This window comes from Gallus gallus, chromosome 1, assembly GCF_016699485.2.
Source record: "Gallus gallus isolate bGalGal1 chromosome 1, bGalGal1.mat.broiler.GRCg7b, whole genome shotgun sequence".
NCBI classification, from domain to species: domain Eukaryota; kingdom Metazoa; phylum Chordata; class Aves; order Galliformes; family Phasianidae; genus Gallus; species Gallus gallus.
In genome coordinates, this window is record NC_052532.1 from 113,693,310 (window position 1) to 113,713,500 (window position 20,191).

The 20,191-nt window shown below is 34.1% G+C and overlaps 1 protein-coding gene across 5 annotated transcripts in view; it reads left to right on the plus strand.

The window, feature by feature from the left end:
- The window catches only part of C1HXORF59 (chromosome 1 open reading frame, human CXORF59), a 261,807-nt gene that overhangs the window by 199,608 nt on the left and 42,008 nt on the right, over positions 1–20,191 (plus strand). For all 5 annotated transcript variants that reach the window (XM_416785.8, XM_040655288.2, XM_040655289.2 and 2 more), the window contains 2 exons: positions 1,908–2,064; positions 7,164–7,259. In XM_416785.8, coding sequence (XP_416785.5) covers positions 1,908–2,064; positions 7,164–7,259 — 253 coding nt within the window. The remainder of the gene's footprint in view (positions 1–1,907; positions 2,065–7,163; positions 7,260–20,191) is intronic.

Consider the following 20,191-nt stretch of genomic DNA (forward strand, 5'->3'; position numbering starts at 1 on the left):
CAGTTAATGACAGTACTTGTAAGATAAGCCTTAACTCTTTCTGATTGTGCTTGGCCGGATTGAGAGAGACTGCTCTGTGATATCACCTGCTTCATATGTTCCTAGTTTGAAGTTGCACAAGAAGCTCTTCACAAAATGAATCTGAGTTTAACACTAATCACTGTGCTGTATTTTGTGAAATCTGAAATTAACTTTACTGGGACAATGTCAGCCTTAACATAACTCATGCCCAGAGATCTGATGTATTTCTTTTATCCTCTTATCACATCACTAGAATTCAGGTGTAGTGTAAAGAATTTAATATTCGGAAGTAATGTTAGAGTGAAGATGATCCTAGATCCTGTCTTGTTATATGGTTAAGTTTCTAGGTTGTTTTTCAAACATATTTTCTTTCCTTATGAGTTCTTGCACTGAACATTCAGGATCTTGAGCTCTCTCACACATTGGGTGAATGGAAACAGTAACTGAAGTTCAGACAAAATAGGCTTATCTTGAAATCTTTGAATTTTTTTTGTTCTCTGATTTTCCTTTCCAAACTGACTTCTAATTTTTTTTTTTTTGCTCCTTCTCTAAGCATTCAGTTTGACAAAGCTTCAGAGTGTTGTTTTAAACGTGCTCAGCACTTAAAACAATGGGGTTCAGAAAGTCTCTGCTTGTTAGTCATAAAGAGCAATTGAAGTTACAACCTTTTTTATTTGTAGACTATGAGCCTGAGCCTTCAGCAGCAAAGCTCAAATCTGATCTTTAAATCTCAGCTGCACAACATAGGAAGACGTGCATCCTTGCACTGTACCTCAGTGCAGAATTTCTTTCTGTGAGCAAGGTTGTTCACACAAATTTACAGTGGGCCTGGAAAATATTTTTGGATTACTATCTTTTCACAACTCTCGTATTAAGAGTTTTGTAATAATAGTTATATTATAGTTATTCATATATTAACTTGTGGTTACTGTGATTGCTTTTTTTTGTAAGCTAGTAAAATGTATTAATTATAAGCTAGCGTATACCCATCAGTAGCTTGACAAAACCAGGCTTTCTCCTCTTTTATTCCTCCTTCTATTTAAATACCTCAGACGTGGCTGACTTTTATCAGTAAGTTTCTTTCATTAAGGTTAAAAAACCTTTTTTCTTCTTGTATCAAATGAATCTTTCTAAAACAATAATAAAGATATCATAGAGAATACCAAATTAAGAGGGACTTTCAATCTACTTGAGAGCATGAAGGCTCTGAGTGAGATAGATTGGTGGAAAGAGTCCAATTGCGTGGCATTCAGCAAGGCTAAATCCCTGGTGCTGTACTTGGGTCATAAAAACCCATGTTGTGGTATAGGCTTGGAGAAGAGTAATGGGAATGTTGCCTGAAATAAAAGACTCTTGAGGTGCTGGCTGAACATGAGCCAGCAAAATGCCCAGGTGGCCAAGGAGGCCATCAGTTTAAGTTTCCTCATCATATAGTTGTTAATATTCTTTCTTATCTTTCAAGTAACGTTATATTGCTGCTTCATCAATGAATTACTTCCCTTCCTTCTGTGTCTTCTCAAGAAAACTTCTCATTTAATGTCCCTTCAGTTTCTATTATACATGCTTTGACTTGCCCTTTTGCAATCACTCACATCTTTCCATTCACTACAGTGGAAGCTCTTAATAGCATGAAAGTTGCATACAAAAAGGAGATGTAGACATCTCCCAGAGTCCCATGTAAAAAGTCTTCAATGGTGCAATTGATTTCTAGATAGCAATAGTTAAAGAACATTATAGTTTCAGAGAAGAAGAAAGAGTCAAAATGTTAAAAATCACTCGAAACAGAAAAGAGACATAGAACATTAGAAGAAAGAAATAAACAGTTTGCTTCAGTATATAGTTCTAACTGGTGAAATAATAAATAATGACACAGTTTTCATCTGCAGATTAAAGAATGGATATTTTACCTTTCGGGGACTGGTCTTCCACCTCAGTTGATGGAACCAACTACCATGCGTGCATATGTTGGTCAGGGTTCTTCTGTCATCATAACCTTCAAAAATCCTACTTCTGAAAATGTGTTGGTAGATGTCATGCTTACAGGTACAGTATCGTTTTTGAGTTAGGAGAGGTAAGCTTCTTCATTAAAAGTGTCTGTAATTCAGGATTACATTTGCCTCATTCCATTTGTAGGCAACAAGTATATTGTATATCGTTCACCTGCACCCAGGAAAGCTCTGTAAACTCTGCTGAAGGAGCTGAGAAATAACATAAACTTGTAACCTCTTGTGTCCTGCACTCATGTATACATGTAGCTGGTTGTTTATTCTGAACTACACTTGTAGCATTTAGACTATAGGAGACTCCAAGGGCATATTTGGCTCTATGTCTAAGCCAAATAGCAAGTATTTTGTTTTGGGTCATTCCACAGTTATCTTCCATAATATTTTATTGGATTATAGCTAGATAAACAAGTTAACAAAAGCAAAATACTTCAGGTTATTTCTAATTGGCCTTTTGAACAAGTATGTCTAAGAAATAATTTTAAACATTCTTTAAATTTAAATAAACTTTAAACATAGATAAACTTTAAACATACTTTATATTTAAATAAATACTTTAAATAAAAAACTTTTAGTATAAAGTCCATAAGCAATAAAGATAATGGCGTCATTGCCCATACTGAGATGTCACAAATGAAGTAGAAATTTTACATGATGTCTGACATTTACGCGGTGAAAGACTAAAATTACCTTTTGGTGAAGCAGAGAGCTTTAGAAGATTTTCTGAATCTCCACTTAGTCTAACATAACAAGTAGCATCAGAAAACAGGTGCCAGAAATCAAAGATACTTCTTTCAGTGACCACTATTACAGATATCAAGGATAGGGAAGCATAAGAGAATAACAAAGTCAATCCTGTGCAAAGGTAAATTTTAAGCTGGATTTTCTGAAGTCATGCCCTGATTTGAAGCTTGTAGTACATAGAATAAGTGAAGAAATACAACTTAAAAAAAAAAATGTAGATTCATGTCTGTTTGTCGCAATGAATATGTGCTTGTGAATAAATTACAACTTTTGAGATGTGAATTAGAAATACAAAGACTTGAGAAACTTGAACTATATCACAAACTAGAAAATTGAGAGCAGTTCTCCAATCTGCTAGTGAAATAAACTCTTATAGTATCACCACCATGTGAAGTCTCCCTGCAATAGCAATCGTAGACATCTGATTGTCTCTTATAAACTTGCCATGGTGTCCATTTTTATTTGATCTATGATTCTGAAAATAAAAAAGACTTCTCAGAGATCTCCCGAGAATTCAGTATAAGATTTTCTGAGCCATCATTTTGAATTGATGATACATTTCCAAAAAAGTCTTACTGTATTTGCATTCTTGTTGGTCCCTAGGCTTAGTTCTGCAGTGACACCTTTGTTTTGTTAGAACTATACCATATATTGTAAAATTTGTTTAGAGTAATACAACTAAATGTCACTAAACTGAAGCTGAAAAACAAATAACACTCAAAACCTGCTGCCAAAGGGGCATGTGTTAATGTGGTTTGAAATGGAGATGGACAGCTTACAGGGAAGTAACAGGCAATGGACTATTTAGAGCAGCTTTATGCATTCAGATCCACAAGTCCAGATAAAATTCATAAAGTTATGAAAGAGTTGGCCAGTGTGATTGTGAGGGAGAATTCATATTGATCAGATGTCCCTAATAAATGGAAAAAAGTTATATTATTCCTTTCTTTTAAAATGATAGGAGTAAGACTGAGGAAGTGGTAGGTTGATCAGTCCCTGGTAGGGTCATTAGAATTAGACACATCCTCTTGTACTCTGTGCAGCCCATTACAGTCCATTTCCAAGCACATGAAAGTCAAGAAGGTAATCAGGAATAGTCAAATGGATATGCTGACTACAAATAATGACTAACCTGATTGCCTTACACATAGAAATGACTAATTATGCAGATGAAATGGAGTAGTGTGTAATATACTATGATTTAATAAGACTTTTGTCACTGTTACTTATATCATTCTCATGTGGAAGCTGTTGAAGTCCAGACTTGATGATTAGGCTGCAGAGTAGGTTGAAAGCTTGGCTGAAATACTGGGCTCAAAGGATAGTGATCAGCAGTTGACAGTCCTCTGCTGCTCACGCATATTTTACCCCAGGGACTGATAATGAGGCTCATATTATTCAGGACCTTAATAAATGATATGGACAATGACACAGTGTGTAATGTAAAGTGGGTACAGTGTCTGACAATATGAGTGGTAGATTTTCGGTCTAGAGGGACCCTGATTAGTTCTTGGAATATGTCTTTTTCTAATTGCTCTTGCTCATGAACTCATCACCCTGGGAGCAGATGGGAACATAATAAACTCTTTGCATTATTACTAATGCAGTCTTTCTTCTAAAATGTTTACCTTTTTTACTTCTCATTCCATCTCCCCTTTGTGCTTAGTATATATATCTTACATCAGACACTTAAAGAAGTACTATGAATTTCTAGCTATGCAACCCACCCTATGTGATCAGTAATCATTTAACTGATTATGTAATTTCCTGAAGTGCAGATGTGCATTTCATATATGACATGAAGCTTCCCATTGCACATCACTGAGTGCAGCATGCTTTATTCTAGTGTGTAATGGAAGCTAGTATTTTGATTTGTATATCGAGAAGAAAGATTATGATAAGCAAGCTGTGTGGCTTGAGTATAAATCTAGTACCAAATAGCAGAGTTTACTACTTTATTCCTGCTAAATATTATTTTTAAGAAAGCTAGTCTAATCTACTATTCACACAAGAATAGAAAAGAGCAGACAAATATCTCCACAATGCAATTTCTTCATAAATGTTTTACAGAGCTTAAACATTGGTACTAAAATCCACTGAATTGTGATGTTCGAAGGGACATCAGTAGAACTTGTATAAAACTTTTAATGAAAATGTGGTCATCTTTCTAACTGGAATATCAGCTTGTCCCAGAGAGATTTTCACTAATAGAGACAGTGCAGAAGCAACTGGCTTAGTGGAAGACTAATGTTGGCTTTTATACATCAGAAGTTTCCAGTCCATTTTTCTTTACAAATCAGTACATGTGATCTGTGGAATTATTAAGAATTTTCTTTGAGAAAATTAATCTATACTGTCATTTTTATGGAACTAAACCCGTACTTGTCCTCTAAAAGCTGTCTTGAATTTGTTAATTGGGTTAATCTGTAATGTTAATAATGTTAATTTTCTAATTCATTTGCTGCTGGTGACCTGTAAATACTGTTTGCATGATTTTGATCATAATAAGACAGCATTCATACTGTCTTTAGAAGAGTTTGTGCATTGCACAGTTTGTTCTTTGTATAAATATTTACCACAACACCTATTTCCTTCTTTTCAAAGAAAGAGAAACCTGATTTCACACGCAATGTTTTGTTAAGTATTTCTGGTCTTTACATGATCTGGAAAATAATTTCCATAATGACTTATACATTTAGGTGAATTTTATGTCAAGCTATAGTTTAATACACAAACTCAGATATTGTAGATACCATAGCAATACAAATTTGCTAGCATAGTGTGCAGTAAAAGCTAATTCATTTGGTTGGCTTTTTTTTTTCAACGTTAAGAATGAATTTGCCACTCCACAATGCTAATCAGTCTGGTGAGAAAATAATCCTAGTATAAATACATTACTTTTAGTACACTTGCTTTCTGCCAAGAACTGAATTTTGGTAGCTCTGAATTTTCTCTTTCTGAACCTTTTCTTCTCTTTATTTTGCTTGTATCTGTTTATTAACGAGATGTCCAAAAATTAACAGTATTTGAAGACCATTTACATTTCTGTATTGTAGAGAAAACTAGAGTTCTTACCTATGCTGCGATACTCTACGCTTCATTTTAATTTACTTCGCTTGAAGTGCATATTTTTGCTCTTGGATCAGGCGCAAACTGATCTGGAAGGATAATATTACTTCAAACATTATGACAGTAACCTTCCATCTGACTTAGTAAAGAAACAGAAATTCTAGTCTGAGAAAGGTAGTCTTGATCCTTAAAGAGACAGTGACAGCCTAGTAGTTCTCAAACTTTCTGTTTTTTTTTTCTTGAAAAATCTAAATAGTAGAAATGGCTATGTCAGCAGGTAACTCAAATTCACAGTAGTTTTGAATGTGTCTCTGAAAACAGCTCTTAAACCGGTAAGCTTATTAATTCATAACCAGGCAACTAACATCTGTAAACCTCTTAACCAAATTGTTAGAGCACAGGATCAGGTTACTGGATGCATTTCCTTATTTAATTTCATGTTGAACTTGTCACAGTGTTATTGGAGGCCAGAGAGTACAAAATGGGGAAACTGGGAAAAAGTATCAAGTCAGAATGCAGAATGAAATGTTTGATTGATCTTGATCTGAAATTGTATTTCAGATCATGTGCTGCTTCAGAGTGGCAAGAATGAAAATTGGACATCTCAATTAAATTGTAAAGCAACAAACAAACTTTTAAAGATTTACTTTTCAAAAAAAAAGAAATAAGAAAATTTTGAAGAAAGTTTCAGACGCTAGCTGTATCTTGATTTCAATGTTTTTGCCTAGACAGACACAAAAATATATTTAGAATTGCATAGTTTAGGATTGAAAATAGAATTAACTGGGAAATGCATATCTGGACCATTTCTGAAGCTGTCATTTTCATTTCTGAAGCTTTGTCAAACCCAAGAGCATTGTTTTTGGTTTATACTAGCTCACCTGTTTCAAGTTGCTGCTGTGGGAACATCACTATACAATTTTGCTACCAAGATTTTATAGAAGCAGCAAAACTAATGTATGATTTATGATACTGAAATTGCCAGTGACGACTCAACCACAGATTTCAAGTCTATAACAATTGCCCCTAAGTACTAGTGGTTAGTTAATGTCTAGAACACTTTATTTCAGTTGACATGGATAATTTAATTTAATGTTTTCAATGGATTGAGTATATTTTAAAGTTTCACAAGGAAAACTGCAACTGTTTTCTAGAGGACATTAAGGAAAAAATCCATATGGTAGCTATACTTATCTTTGCATTTGCAAGTGTATTTTTTAAAACATCCGTCTTCAAATCTCTCTTGTTAGAGAAAATGTTAAATCACTTTTCACTTCTAAATGAGTTTCCCTGAATGTGGATTGTTTTTGTTTTTCTTCTCTTTAGATCAGGATCAGTCCAGCTGTTATCTCGGTGCATCTGTTCTATCTGAGTCAACCAGTAAGGATTCTGCTTTCCACCTCTTTCTCAAACATACACGAGGTATGTAATTTATTGAATTATACTTGGAAATTTTTACAAAGTGTGATCTTTTACAGTCCATGAAATCTAGAGTGTATATAAAATTCAGTGATTTGCTAAGTACAGCTCTTCCATTTGATGCACTGAATCTGACTTACGTGAAAATAAGAATTAGCCCAGTGTAACTGAAGTTTGTTTTACTTAAAAAATTAAAAATAAATCAAAGATGCATCCAATAAAGTTGTTATCATGTTTGATTTGTTTATTTTTGATGGTTATTTGTCTCTTACCTCTGCAGTGATTTGCTTAGACTTTTGAAAAATGAATTCTTTTATAAATAATGTCTTAACCATCAAAGCAGATATGTTTGTAGGAATGATGATTACGCATAAAAGAAACAAGAAAGCTGTAGCCTGACCCAATAACACATACTACATCTATGATATACAAAGTTGAATGAGCCCATACGGTACTGCAGTCTTAATGCATTCCTAGAAAATGCTTTGAATTAAGAGACTAAATCCAAATAAATAAAGTTGTATTTTAGAACTATCAAGAAGAACAACAGCATTATAAAAATATTTATGAACTATTATGTAGAAGAAAACTATTGTTAAATTTCTGGATTAAATTTAAGCTGAACAGCTTCTTTAAAGTTCTTTGTTAAGAAATCCCACAGTAAGTTATTGTTTCCTAAAACCTGAAGCACCAGAAAGGAAAAACATGTAATTACCAAGAAGTTATTTTTAAAACAAAATGTTTGCTTGTTTGAAGAGTCAGGTAAGGGTAAAAGGAAGGAGTAAGAAATCCCAGTGATAAATGTGTTAAGCATTTGATGACTACATCTACATTTTACTGAAGTTACAGAAAGCAAAATAAGAACTGACAATTATTCAGATATATTTATTTTCCTCTTCAGACTTGCCTGTCATTTGAGCTGCTTTTTTCTATGATATAGTTTTTATTGAAAGTTACCATTTTCTCTGTTTTCCTGTGTTGCTTGTGGTAGTTTGAAATGTGGAAAAAAAAACTCTAGAAATTATTAACTTGATCTGTCTGAAAAGAATTAAATTATTTGTACCCACTTTTTGAGTTAGATTTTATATGATATTTTCAATCACATCTGATCTGAGATAGAATTAGTAGTAGTTAATTGCCCTTAGTGTTGTAATCTTAGTAAAATTTTACAGATTGTGTAAGATAGGATGTATATAATGGTATTCATATCTTAAACCATACATTAAATATTTAATTCTGCTTTGGTAGTATCTCATACAATTGCATCTGTTGTATCCCTTTCTTTCTGTTGTGAGATTGCATATTAATATAGGCATCAGAATAGCCATATCCTTTTCCTTGAAGAGATGATACCTTACTCAAAGCAAAGACATGAGTCAGAAAAAATTAAAAAGGATTACTTGTTTTCATCTCTGTTCAAAACTTTACCAAATAGTGTGGTTTTCCTGAAGCTGTACTAGACTATACCTTTCTGTTTTAGGGAATGTTGCAAACTGTTTTTGTTTTTTCTCTTTGAAACTTAGTATGTCACAGCATTATTTCTGAGGGATATAGCAAGAAGGATTAAGAATAAGTAGTAAAATTACATAAGCAGTAGGTAAAGTGTGAATCAGGTACAGGTTTTAGAAAAACTGCTTTAGTGCTGTTACCTACAGCAAAGACAGAATACTATGAAAACATCTTGAAATCAAATATTTTTCTGACTAGATTTGCCAGAATATGATTACTACATCATTTTATGTACTACTTGTGTACTTATGTACACTTGTGTAAAAAAACTGTGCTTGCTGCTCATTTATTACTTGTTTTGCTTCCCTACTTATTTTGATTAATGCAAAGACTGAAGGTAGAAATTCAGTAATAGAAAAGTAGGCTTAAATTTATGTTCTGCACACCTTTTAAAAATAAATAAATAAATAAAAGTCAAATATACAAGTTGGACTGCTTATGACTCTTCCACAGTAACACAGACTGCTGTAGCTTACATGGTCCTGATACTGAAGTTATGATCCTGTTTTCCGTTCGACTTTCATTCTTAGCAGATTATGGCTCAGCATAACTCAAAGATGTTCTATGACATCAAGAAATTTGACTATTGTGAATGACTTGTTGAAGCATCAAACAAGAGCAGCAAAGGGGACAGTTATCAGAACCAAGTTTTTTAGATATCTCTCTTCACATTTCATCATAATCTTTGTAGTGTATATTTAGAAACTTCTACATTTTAATGCTGTTTTTACACTTGTTGCATGGCCATCTCTCCCCCCCCCCCCCCCTTTTTTTTTTATGGAGATCTCTATGAGTAGCTATTTCATTTTTTGACTTCTAACATTTCTATAGTGTAAAATAAATGTATTTATGAACTTCCCCAAGCACTAAGGGAGGCAGACTAATATATATTTGATAAATGTATGCTCTGTAAGGTCAACAAATAACTGCCTGGCAATTAAATTTGAGATACTAAAATTCTGTGTATGCACTACAGAAGCTTACTATTACTGTTTCATACTTTATTAGGCAGTAATTGCAAAAGCATTTTACTGTACTTTTTATGATGTTCAGACTGCTATGATCATGGGTAATTTACCTTTTAAATTAATTCCACCTAAGAAAGGTTATAAATTCTGTTCACATCTTCAGGCCATTTTCCTGAAAGGTCAGTTTTCAAGACAGTCTTTTATTTCTGTATTTATTTGCATCTGATTTTTCCTTTAGTGATTCTGTATAAGTTTTTGTATTTTTTTTCACTTGTGATTGCTTTCAAAGACTGAAAGACAATGAAACTAACATACTTGATTTTCCCGGTTTTCTTAGTCTGTAGGTAGACTCCCTTTCTTTCTCTTTTATAATGCTTTCATTATCCAACAATGACTGAAAGAGCTAGAAAATTAATCTATGATATATAGTTCTCCATTCTAACAGAATATTTTGAAATGAAGTTGGAAAATATCAAGCTTTTGCTTTTCTTCAATGTTTTATGTAGACATGCTTTAGTCACTTTTGGCAAAATGAAATAATTTTATACTTTGTATCTTACATCAGAGGTTATGTCAGGAAGCAGTCAATATTCATATAACAGAACCCATAGGAAAGGGGCATTCCGGCAATAAAAAGACTAAGCAAAAATGTGTACACACTATTGTACCCTATTTTTATCTTTAGAAACAGTTATTAATAATGAAATTAGCTGGAGAAAAAAAGGAATATCTTCCTGAATTGCTGAGGTTATTCAGTTATAAGAGGCTCTGTTAAACTATGTTTACATTAACAAGTAGCGCAAGACCGTAGCAGTGGATGTGTTGACCAAAATGGATGCTTATGACCTGACATCTAAAGTATATGTATTATGAAGGTTTTCTATACGTCTCTTTCTGGTCTGATCTCATGCATTATGCAGTTCTGAGTAAATGAAGCACATCTTTTGATCTACTTTCAAAAAGAATTCAGTTTACCCACAGATGGAGAGACATTGTTGCAAACCATAATAAAAGAGAACAGTTGGGAAATTCATTTCAAAAAACACTTCCCTTCTTTTGGAGGTTTTAGATTCAACACTTTTTTGTTGTTGTTGTTGTTGTTGTTGTTGTTGTTTTTGGCACACACTTTCACATGGAAACTTAAGATTTCATAGGGAAACTGAAGGAATTAAAGTTCCTTTGATTTGCTGGAGGATTTGGTTGCCAGATTTCCTTTGAATTTCCTTGGTCTAACTACTCTTCTGCTTCATCTATTCGAGACTTTCTACTTTCTGATGAGTATTCACTACTTCTATTTAGTTTCAGTTTTCTTTCTTTTTCTAATCTTTACTTCCTTCCCTGAATTTTCATCTTTTGAAACTATCAGGCTTACCTTTCTGCAGTGAAACTGTTCAATAGATATAAAACTCATGCGTGTAGGTCATAAGCTGGGATACATGAATTATTTGTAATACACGAGATTCTTTCTGAAAAAGTGCTCAGCAAATAGGATGTGTGCAACTTAAGAATACACAGATTCAATTTATTCACTAATACATGTAGTAGATAACCAGGACTAATATGTAACTTTACTAAGTACTGATGTGCTCATTGTTCCCAGTGAGATACATGATGGATTTCTGCTACCTGTCATCAGTCATGTGGGGAAAGGTCAGCTGCTCTTCTCCTTGGGATGTACCGATCCATGATGTTGCCAGCTGCTGTTCTTCACTTTCTTCCCTTTGAATTCTTGCATCTTTTCATTCTTCTTGTCTCCTCTTGAGCCCCTGCGCTGTTAGTACCATCTCAGCATTTCTGTATGCATTTTTTTACTTTTCTTATGTTGGAAGGCTTAGATAATTTCTCACACCTTAGCGACTTTCTCAGTAAAATCAATCCAAAATTGAGGACCTGTGCTGTGCCTGATTAGTCTTTGCATCACAGGCAGGTGAACTTCAACACAGATTACACGTGCTCATAAAGAAATGACTGTTTAAGCTCACCACAAAGTAGCAACCTTCTCAGAGCGCATTCATGTCAGTAATTTTCTGTCATCTTCGCCATTTTTGTCTATGTAAATGGCTGTAGTCTTGTCTAAACCATGAGCTAGCATCTTTCCTGATTCTGGTAAGTGCCATTGTGGAACTCAGAAGCTCATATAGATGCAGATTTGCTTCGTAAGATTTCTAACAAAAGAGAAAGGTATAGGACTTCTTCCTACTCCATGTAAATGGCAAATTCCTGGTGGCTGAACCATCCTGACTTACATCTCCCAGCAAGGTTAAAACTTTGTAAGAGCAGTGATCTAATGTTATATCTGTTGGTGAAGTATATTTTATTTAAAAGGATAACACTACTGGAACATTATGTGACAACACCAGTGATATAGCCTAAGCCGTATATTTTTCTCCAGAGGTATATGCTGCCAAAGTCAGTGCATTCAAGCCGGTGGCATTCCTGAGTGTAGACTGTCTCTACTGTCAGCATGGGGAACTCTGGAGAGCTCCCTAAAACCTCAATACATTCAAGTCTTTTCTCACATGGAGAAAATTGATGATCAGGAGCAACATTTTTGTGTCGCATTTGAAGGTGCTCCTGAAAGCTGACTGTGAGAATAAATAGCTGGGTAATCTGCTCAAAATATATTCTTATCAGGAGAAGCTAATTATAGGTGGTGGGATTTTTAGGGTTAATGACTTATATATACTTTTCAGCACAAAAATGTTTGCTTGGTATATTGGTACAACAAAACAGGGAATTGTCCTGGTACAGCGAGCCATAAAACTTGAAGTTTATTCCTTGTAGGTTTCTGGAGTTTCTTCAGGGCATATATGGTATATACTTATACTCTGTTATATGCGTTATTTTTACCTTTCAGTTGTACTTTGTTTACATATTTTACAGGGCTGGCATATCTTTACTTGTTTTTTTTCAAATCCAGGCAACTGTTTTAGTGAAATAACTTAAGATGAATTAAGTGAAAGGCAATAGTATAAGCTCAATAGAAAGCATTGGTAGCTGGTTGTTGTCCTTTTAAAAGCAATCCCTTGAATTCAAAGAGTAGAACAGTACATTAACTTGGAAACAATTTATCTACTTCAGCATGCTTTCCTGATGTTGTAAAAGGAGAGAGAGGGAGAAAAATGATCTTCAGGAAAGAAAACAGAAATTCATCTTTTGTATAGTCTTCTCGTGTAGATTTATGATGGAAAACAGATTTTAAATCTATAATTGCCTCATAGATTTAATTCAGACCATGTAGTACACCTCATCAGAATCTTATGGCTTGTTATTGAGCATCCAGAGTACAGCACTCCAGAGCTTTTAAACTATGTGAACTGGCCTCCCAGAAGGCTGTTATTTAACATCATCTTAGCCTATTTCTCTACTTAAAAATATCTACTGTATTTTAGAATTTGATAAGGAATTATCTCCCTCAATTTCAGTAGAACTAGAACATGAAAAGGTGATTAATTCTACAGCATATTGCTGCTAATTTATTCAATAACAGCTGTGAGTGGACAAGATGGATCCACGTGTCCTTCAATAAGATAAAATTACTTACTTCCTCTCCCCTCCTTTTCTTGGTTCTTGCTTCTAATCTTGATCTGTTTAGCTACTAAACCCAGTGGAAACTCCAGAGACACTTTTCTTTCAATCTGTAGTCATTAAATCTATGTCCAGTCCTAAATTAGCAGTTAGATTATCTGCACTGATCTTATATTGCCAGACACAAATGTACAGTGTGACAATTACCAGCAATATCAAACAAGTTGTTACTCAAGAAGCAGGCCTAAAGAAAGCTTGATTTTCTAGAGTTTGGTCTTCTATCCATTATTCCTTTCCTCCACAACATGTCTCTGTTTCCTTTGAATTCATCTGTGCAAGATTCTTCCACATCAATGCTTCATGCCAAATACAATCTAATGACTGTTTCCAGCCATCTCTAAACTAGCCAGGAGCTTTCCTGATAGAGAAGGATAAACTTTCAGTATGCTGTAGCTTTTGCTTCACTGCTGTGTCTAAGTTGAATGTCCTTATTTATACAGATGAGTTCAACAATGCACTGAAGGAGTGTTAGAGACCTATGTCTAATTCTGCTGAAAGTGGACAGCAGACTAAACAAAAAGCAAGCAAACAAACTTCCCCTGATACTGATGCTAATTGTGAAGTAGATAGAAAGACAGAAAAATTATGTTGATTTTCTTCTTAAAGAAGAGGCTGAAAACCATTATAAGATTCTTGAAAACACTACCTCAAAGTAATATATATTTAAACGAGGGCATATATGTAGGAAAGAGGCTGAATATTTTGTATAAGAGTTTTGAAAATTGAAGATTATGATAAAATTTGATATTTTTCACAACATGGTTTTTGGTAATGAAGGGAGGAAGGACTTATTGATTTTAACTGTAATTTTAACTTTTTTTTTTAATTACTACATTTTGTCCTCAAGAAACTTATTTTTAAGTAACTATTCAAGGCATAAGTGCTAGAAGGCAGTATTGAAACTGAACTTTCAACATAGAAGTTTTATGCCTTAAGAGCGCTTGATAGCTACAGTGTTGAATTAATGTTCACTTTTTTCCTACACTGAGTTTTTCTAGAGCTTTTTTTGTAAAATGTTTTCATTGATTTTAGTTTGATCCTTTGTTTTGTTAAAGAAGAAATGGCCTTTTAGACTGAAATGAAGAATGGGTCTCAAGTATCAAAAAAAAGTTAAGTGAAAGTCAAATTCCATATATAGTATGTACTCTAAGTAAATAACAATTTTTAGCCATAGTCAATTCTCAATACAGTGTCTCAAGCTTCAAATTCAGTGATCAATTAATCCTTAGAATCATAGAATTATATAATCACAAGGTTGGAAAGGACCTACAAAATCATCAAGTCCAACCATCGTTAGATTTCTCTTTCTTAAGATTTCTCTTAATCAGAATTTAATTTAAATGCCATGCAGGAGCATGAGTGCTTCAGCTTCATTTTAAAAGATTTATTTCACAGCTTTAAAGCTTTATGTTTGTCTATTTCAGTATGATGTTCTGATCCCTACTCTGACCATTTTCCTTCTCATCCTAAATAGTATCCCACATTTTCCGTACTCCAGGCTTCAGTGACAGTATGTGGAGTCACTTTGTGTAGGTATTTAGAAGACAACTGTTAGACTTTTTGACAAACTCTTGTTACTTTGTCTGAGTCGTATACTGAGGAGACTGCAAATACCAGCCTGTTCCTGGAGTCTCTTGGAATTTAGTGCAATGTAGTACAGATAAAATTGAGTGTCTTTTTTTTTTTTCCTGTTTGTGAAAAATAATCCCACATGTAATTCCATAATTATCTTGCCAAGCACATAATTTTCTTCTGTATATTTTCCAGAGCTCTATAAATTATTTTGTTTACCTCCTCCACCCATAATTCTATTTGACAACCCTTTGATAGATACATATCACTGTTGCTTTCTGAAAATATTCTTCTAAACGTCAGTTGCTGTTGCATGTAATCTCAATTTGAATTGTAGTCAACAAAAAATACAAAGGGAAAGTTGGTTTTGTTTTCTTTTGTCCAGTAGTCCTTGGGGTTATTTAGGAAAACTGTCTGAATGTGCTGGGCATGCAGGCATTTATTTTCTACTTCTTGTTGGAGTCAGCATTGGCTGAGCTTTTGTTTAGTAATATATATTTTAGTTGGATTCAAAGCTGTTACCATAGCAGAAAAAAAATATTGCTGAATAAAGTGTAAAAGTTAAGAGGATCTATGATGTAGTGAAAGATTTAGGATGATCAATAAAAACAGAGTGTGAAAGTCTGTTATAGATTAGAGTTCAATGGACTTCAGGACCATGTAGATTTAGTTTCCTTTCTCAAGAGATGAATTTGAGTCAGGGTCTTCTTCCACACAGCAGCCAGGCTGAGCAGTTATGACAGGCTGGAAGGCACACACACGGGAGTACAAACAGCCAATCACAGAGTTCAGTGCAGAGAGCAGTGCCTTTACCAGCCTTCCCATAAAAACAGCTGGCACTCATGTAAATATGAACAGCACAGACAGCCAGGTGCATTTTCCAGTATTTGACTGATTGGGACTGAGCTGTGCTGGAGGTACAGACGTGCGCCCTCACTCTCTTGATGCATTAACACCACCCTCAGATCTTTTGAATGTTAGCATGTAGCTTAAGTTTCTCCAGTCCTCAGATCTGTGGCTCCTTATCTGCTCATCAGCACAGACCTTGCGTCTTTTTGGATCCTGGTCTGCTCCTACTTCCTGGCTAGTCTTGCTTGATGTTCACCATCAGAATGTATATGTATGCATTTGCTCACTCAGCTCATATGTCCATGTGTGACTGCTAGTCTCTTGAATACTAAACTAGCACAGATTTAAGTCTGACCTGTATGCAAATTCAGACTGTAGGCTCTTTATTTAGTCACTGATCCTTATAATGGGTCTTCCCAGACACTGATGATCTTGCTGGCTAGTATGGATTGATATAAGGTAGCAGCTAACATCCTGCCACCAACACAAAGCACTGCTCCCTCCTGGTCTTAAATATACTCTCTACTGTAGCTGGTGCTTGAGCCTCATCCTCCTTGCTGTTAGTATCTAGTTTGGCAAAATTGTAACATACTGAAGACAGGATTTTAAAGAGGGACAGATATATTTGTGTATATGAAAGCCATTTTTTTTCTCAAATGCATTCAAATAATGTTTAGTTCTTTGGCAGGGTATGTGATTAATTGAAAGAATAGCAGCTAAGAGTTACATTCATAATTCAGACAAGTTATTCATGCTGGGAAAGATGCGTTTTGTTTGTGCTGCTCTGCATGGTGGATGAAATTGATGTTTCAGTTGCATATTTCAGTATATTTAATTTCTTATATCTGAGATAATCCCTAAATAAGAAAGAACTAAATTTAAACATACACTTCAGTTGCAGTGAAATTACCGGAAATGTAAATGTATGCATCAAGCATCTATTCTAATTGCTGTAATATGACTTGGTGTGATTTTTTTGTGTGTGTGTTTAACAATTCTGAAAAATACTTTACTTGTGACAATACCTACATGTTCATCTAAAATTATGTACTTCTCCATGTCCACTATATATTATTAAACCTAACCTGAGTCAATATTACTACAGCTCCCGTTCATGACAAATGATGACTTTAAAATTGTTCACTGTAGAGGAGGAATAATTTAATTAGAATGAACACCATATCCTTACTACTCTGCTGCTTTTATTCTCTTTTCTTGATATTTTGTCATACTATTGCTAAAATTAATAAAGTATTCAAAATACTTTTTTTATAGGGGAAAAATAAATTATTCACATTCTCATTAAAGATTGATGTCTTTCAGTTACAAGGGGAAATTAGATCTCCTGATTTACTTTTCTGTCATAATACCTGGATGATTAGGCAAGGCCTATTTTAGTTTGATAAAACCACTGGGCTTGCACCTGTCAGCGTATATTTGCAACAAGAATACTTACCACTGTTACCTTCTTCCTCACCATTTAAGTTTCTGCAAAACTTAATTTCTCTTTTACATCTTACGATGTATGTAGGTCCACATTTTCAGCTTTTACAGAATTTATGCTGAACCTTTCCTGTTTTACATGGAGATCAGGTTAATACTATCATTAATAAACACCTGTAATGATTATCTTCAATCTAATATGAATAATGAGGTTTAATGAATATTATTTCATTGAAGATTTGCATCACTGCAAAGGGGAGGGGAAGAAGAGAGGAAAAAAATGTTTGCTGTCTCTCAATTTAATTGTAACTCAGTCTTTGTGTCTGTTCTAATGTGACTCTTGTCCACTCATGAATCATAGCACCTGAACTCGCAGAGAGGATTTTGATGTCAAGTGTTAGACAGAATTTGGATGTCCTCAGAAGTGAGAACAAAGATCTATGTTACAATTACATACGAAGTGTCTGAATCATAGTCTTTACTATCTCCAGGTATAGTATCTCACAGACTTTGAAGCATGCAACAGAAAATTCTACATTGGACATCAGTGTTTATGCTAAAAATGTACATAAGATGCTTTATTACATTCACAGTCACTTGATATAGTATCATCTACTAAGAGGAAGGAAATTGAACTTATTTCTTTGCTTAGTAGTAGTATCTCTTGAGATGACAACACATTTAAGGGCTCATGATACTCATGACACATAAGTATGACTGGTTTTTTGGGACTCTACTAGACACTACTTTCCTGTTAAGATGTTAAATTAACCCTTCAGTGGTGTATGTGAAAGGATCTGATGTTTCTGATTTTAAAATTAGTATGTTATTTTAGGGAAAAATCTGTGTTTTCATAAATAGTTATAACCTGTAACAAGTAGGTAATGAATGTGTACAGATACTTAATTACTTCCCACCCTCACGTGTTGTTTTGGTACCTGACAACTGTATTTTCACAAATCTCCACTTACTTGAGGGAAGGTACTTAATGTTGTGTTTCTAAGTATGAACCCAGAGAAACAGAGGTGTAGATATACTAAAACTTTACAATACTAAAGCAAATCATATTTTGTGATCACATTATTTGCACACTTGTTAGAAGAATCGTAATGCTAAATATTCTTGTTTGATTGAATGAAGTAAAGACAATAGTTTTGCAATAATGTTTTATCTTGAACTGTCAAACCTTCATCTGATCACTTAATGAGCACTGAAAATCCCTTGTAGATATAATCTTTTTCTCCATCATAGATTTTAGGTTAAAACAAAGATTAACAAACCATAAAAATTGATATGTATTAATTACAAGACCCGCTTCCTTTTTGAAAATGAATGTCAATTACATAAATGAGTTAACGTGCTTTGTTGCGATTTATATTACCTCTGCTACATATAACCAGCAGAAACCATCAGATTCATCAGATAAATTGTGTGCAGTCATTTAGAGGCTTTTCAGCTCCTTCTTTTCAACCACTAAAAAAATCCTCTCCATTAAATAGGAAAATAAGAAGTTAATTGTTAAAAAGAGCTGTTATTCAGACTTGTATGAATAACACATTCACTTTTCAACACTACACAAACAAACCGTTCTGTTTTATCAAACACAGTGGTGCAAGACCACAATACACAGCATTACTTATTAAAAAAATAAGAGAGAAAGTTGATATAAATTAGTGTCATGACCATAAAAATCCAAAATGTCTCTGAATTAGAAATGCATTTAACAGCTCAAAATAATTTCTTTACTCGTATCATCTAATGGTACGAATGGACATCTGAATGATACGAATGGACATCTGAATGGAGATCTGTATCATCTAATGATACGTAGGACAAATCACTGCTCTGTGTTAATCTTGATAAACTCTAGAGCAGGTTTTGCATTAAAGTGATCAAAGCCAGAACACAAGATGTATTATTTAAATTGTCATCGTAGATGGATGATTGCTGATATGTAAGAGACCACTATAGTTAAATCAGTGCTCACTCCTAAAATTATAATAAAATCATACAGTAATGACGTTTAGGCCATGCTTCATTTTTGCACTATATAAGAAGAATACAGTAGAGTGAAGATTTAGAAACATTTATTTTACTATCTGAGAGAAAGGACTGAAAATTGTGGAACAGAACTTTTCCTGTAAAGAGAAGTAACACAAAGAAATAGAAAACAAAGCTGGAGGATATTCTCTGAAGGTATTAGCTCCTAGTCTAAACTTAAGTGTTCCAATTGCATTGAAGCAATAATCTGGTTAGCCTTAGAATATTTCACTTATATGGAGAAAAACAAAGAAATTCAATCTGCAAAGTTATTGAATATCAGAGAAGTTTAAAGAGACAGCATTTAAAATAGTTTGTGTAAAGACTGAACCCATAGCTCTGAAAACTACTGTTCTGCCTAAGGATTACGGGTGAAAGGGTGGAATCTTGACTATAGAAACTTGACTATATTTTTGTTTAGGCCAGTTTTTCTGCTTTTATTTTTTCAGGCTGACCGATAGGTATACCTCATTTCTTCAACATGGTTAAACGTAGAGATTATTGACTGCCAAGTTTCAGGAGTTAGTATTGGGGTTGATCCACATGTTGAATTTTAGACTATTATACACAAAACACAGTGGGCAAAAGGGGACAAAACTAGAGCCAAAAAATTCTTGTTTCTGTAATGTGACAGACTACTAAAAGGTTTATTGTTAGTCCATTCATAATACCACCGCAATTTAGAATCCAAAATAATGCAGAAAAGTAAAATAGTTAAAAAGGCTATAAAGATGCTTATCCTCCTGGTATCACACTGTTTCCTAAGCTTGATAGCATCAGTCTTTAACAAGGAACAGGAATTGGATGGCAATGTCAAGAAGCTATGAATGTTCCAACTTCTTTGCTTGCTTAGAGGGCTACTAAAGTCTATTCTTTCCTCACCAGTTTTGAGATCTGGTTGGATTTATTTTTATGCATTATCTTAATGCAGTCTGCATAAATGAACTTTATCCTTACACCCTATTC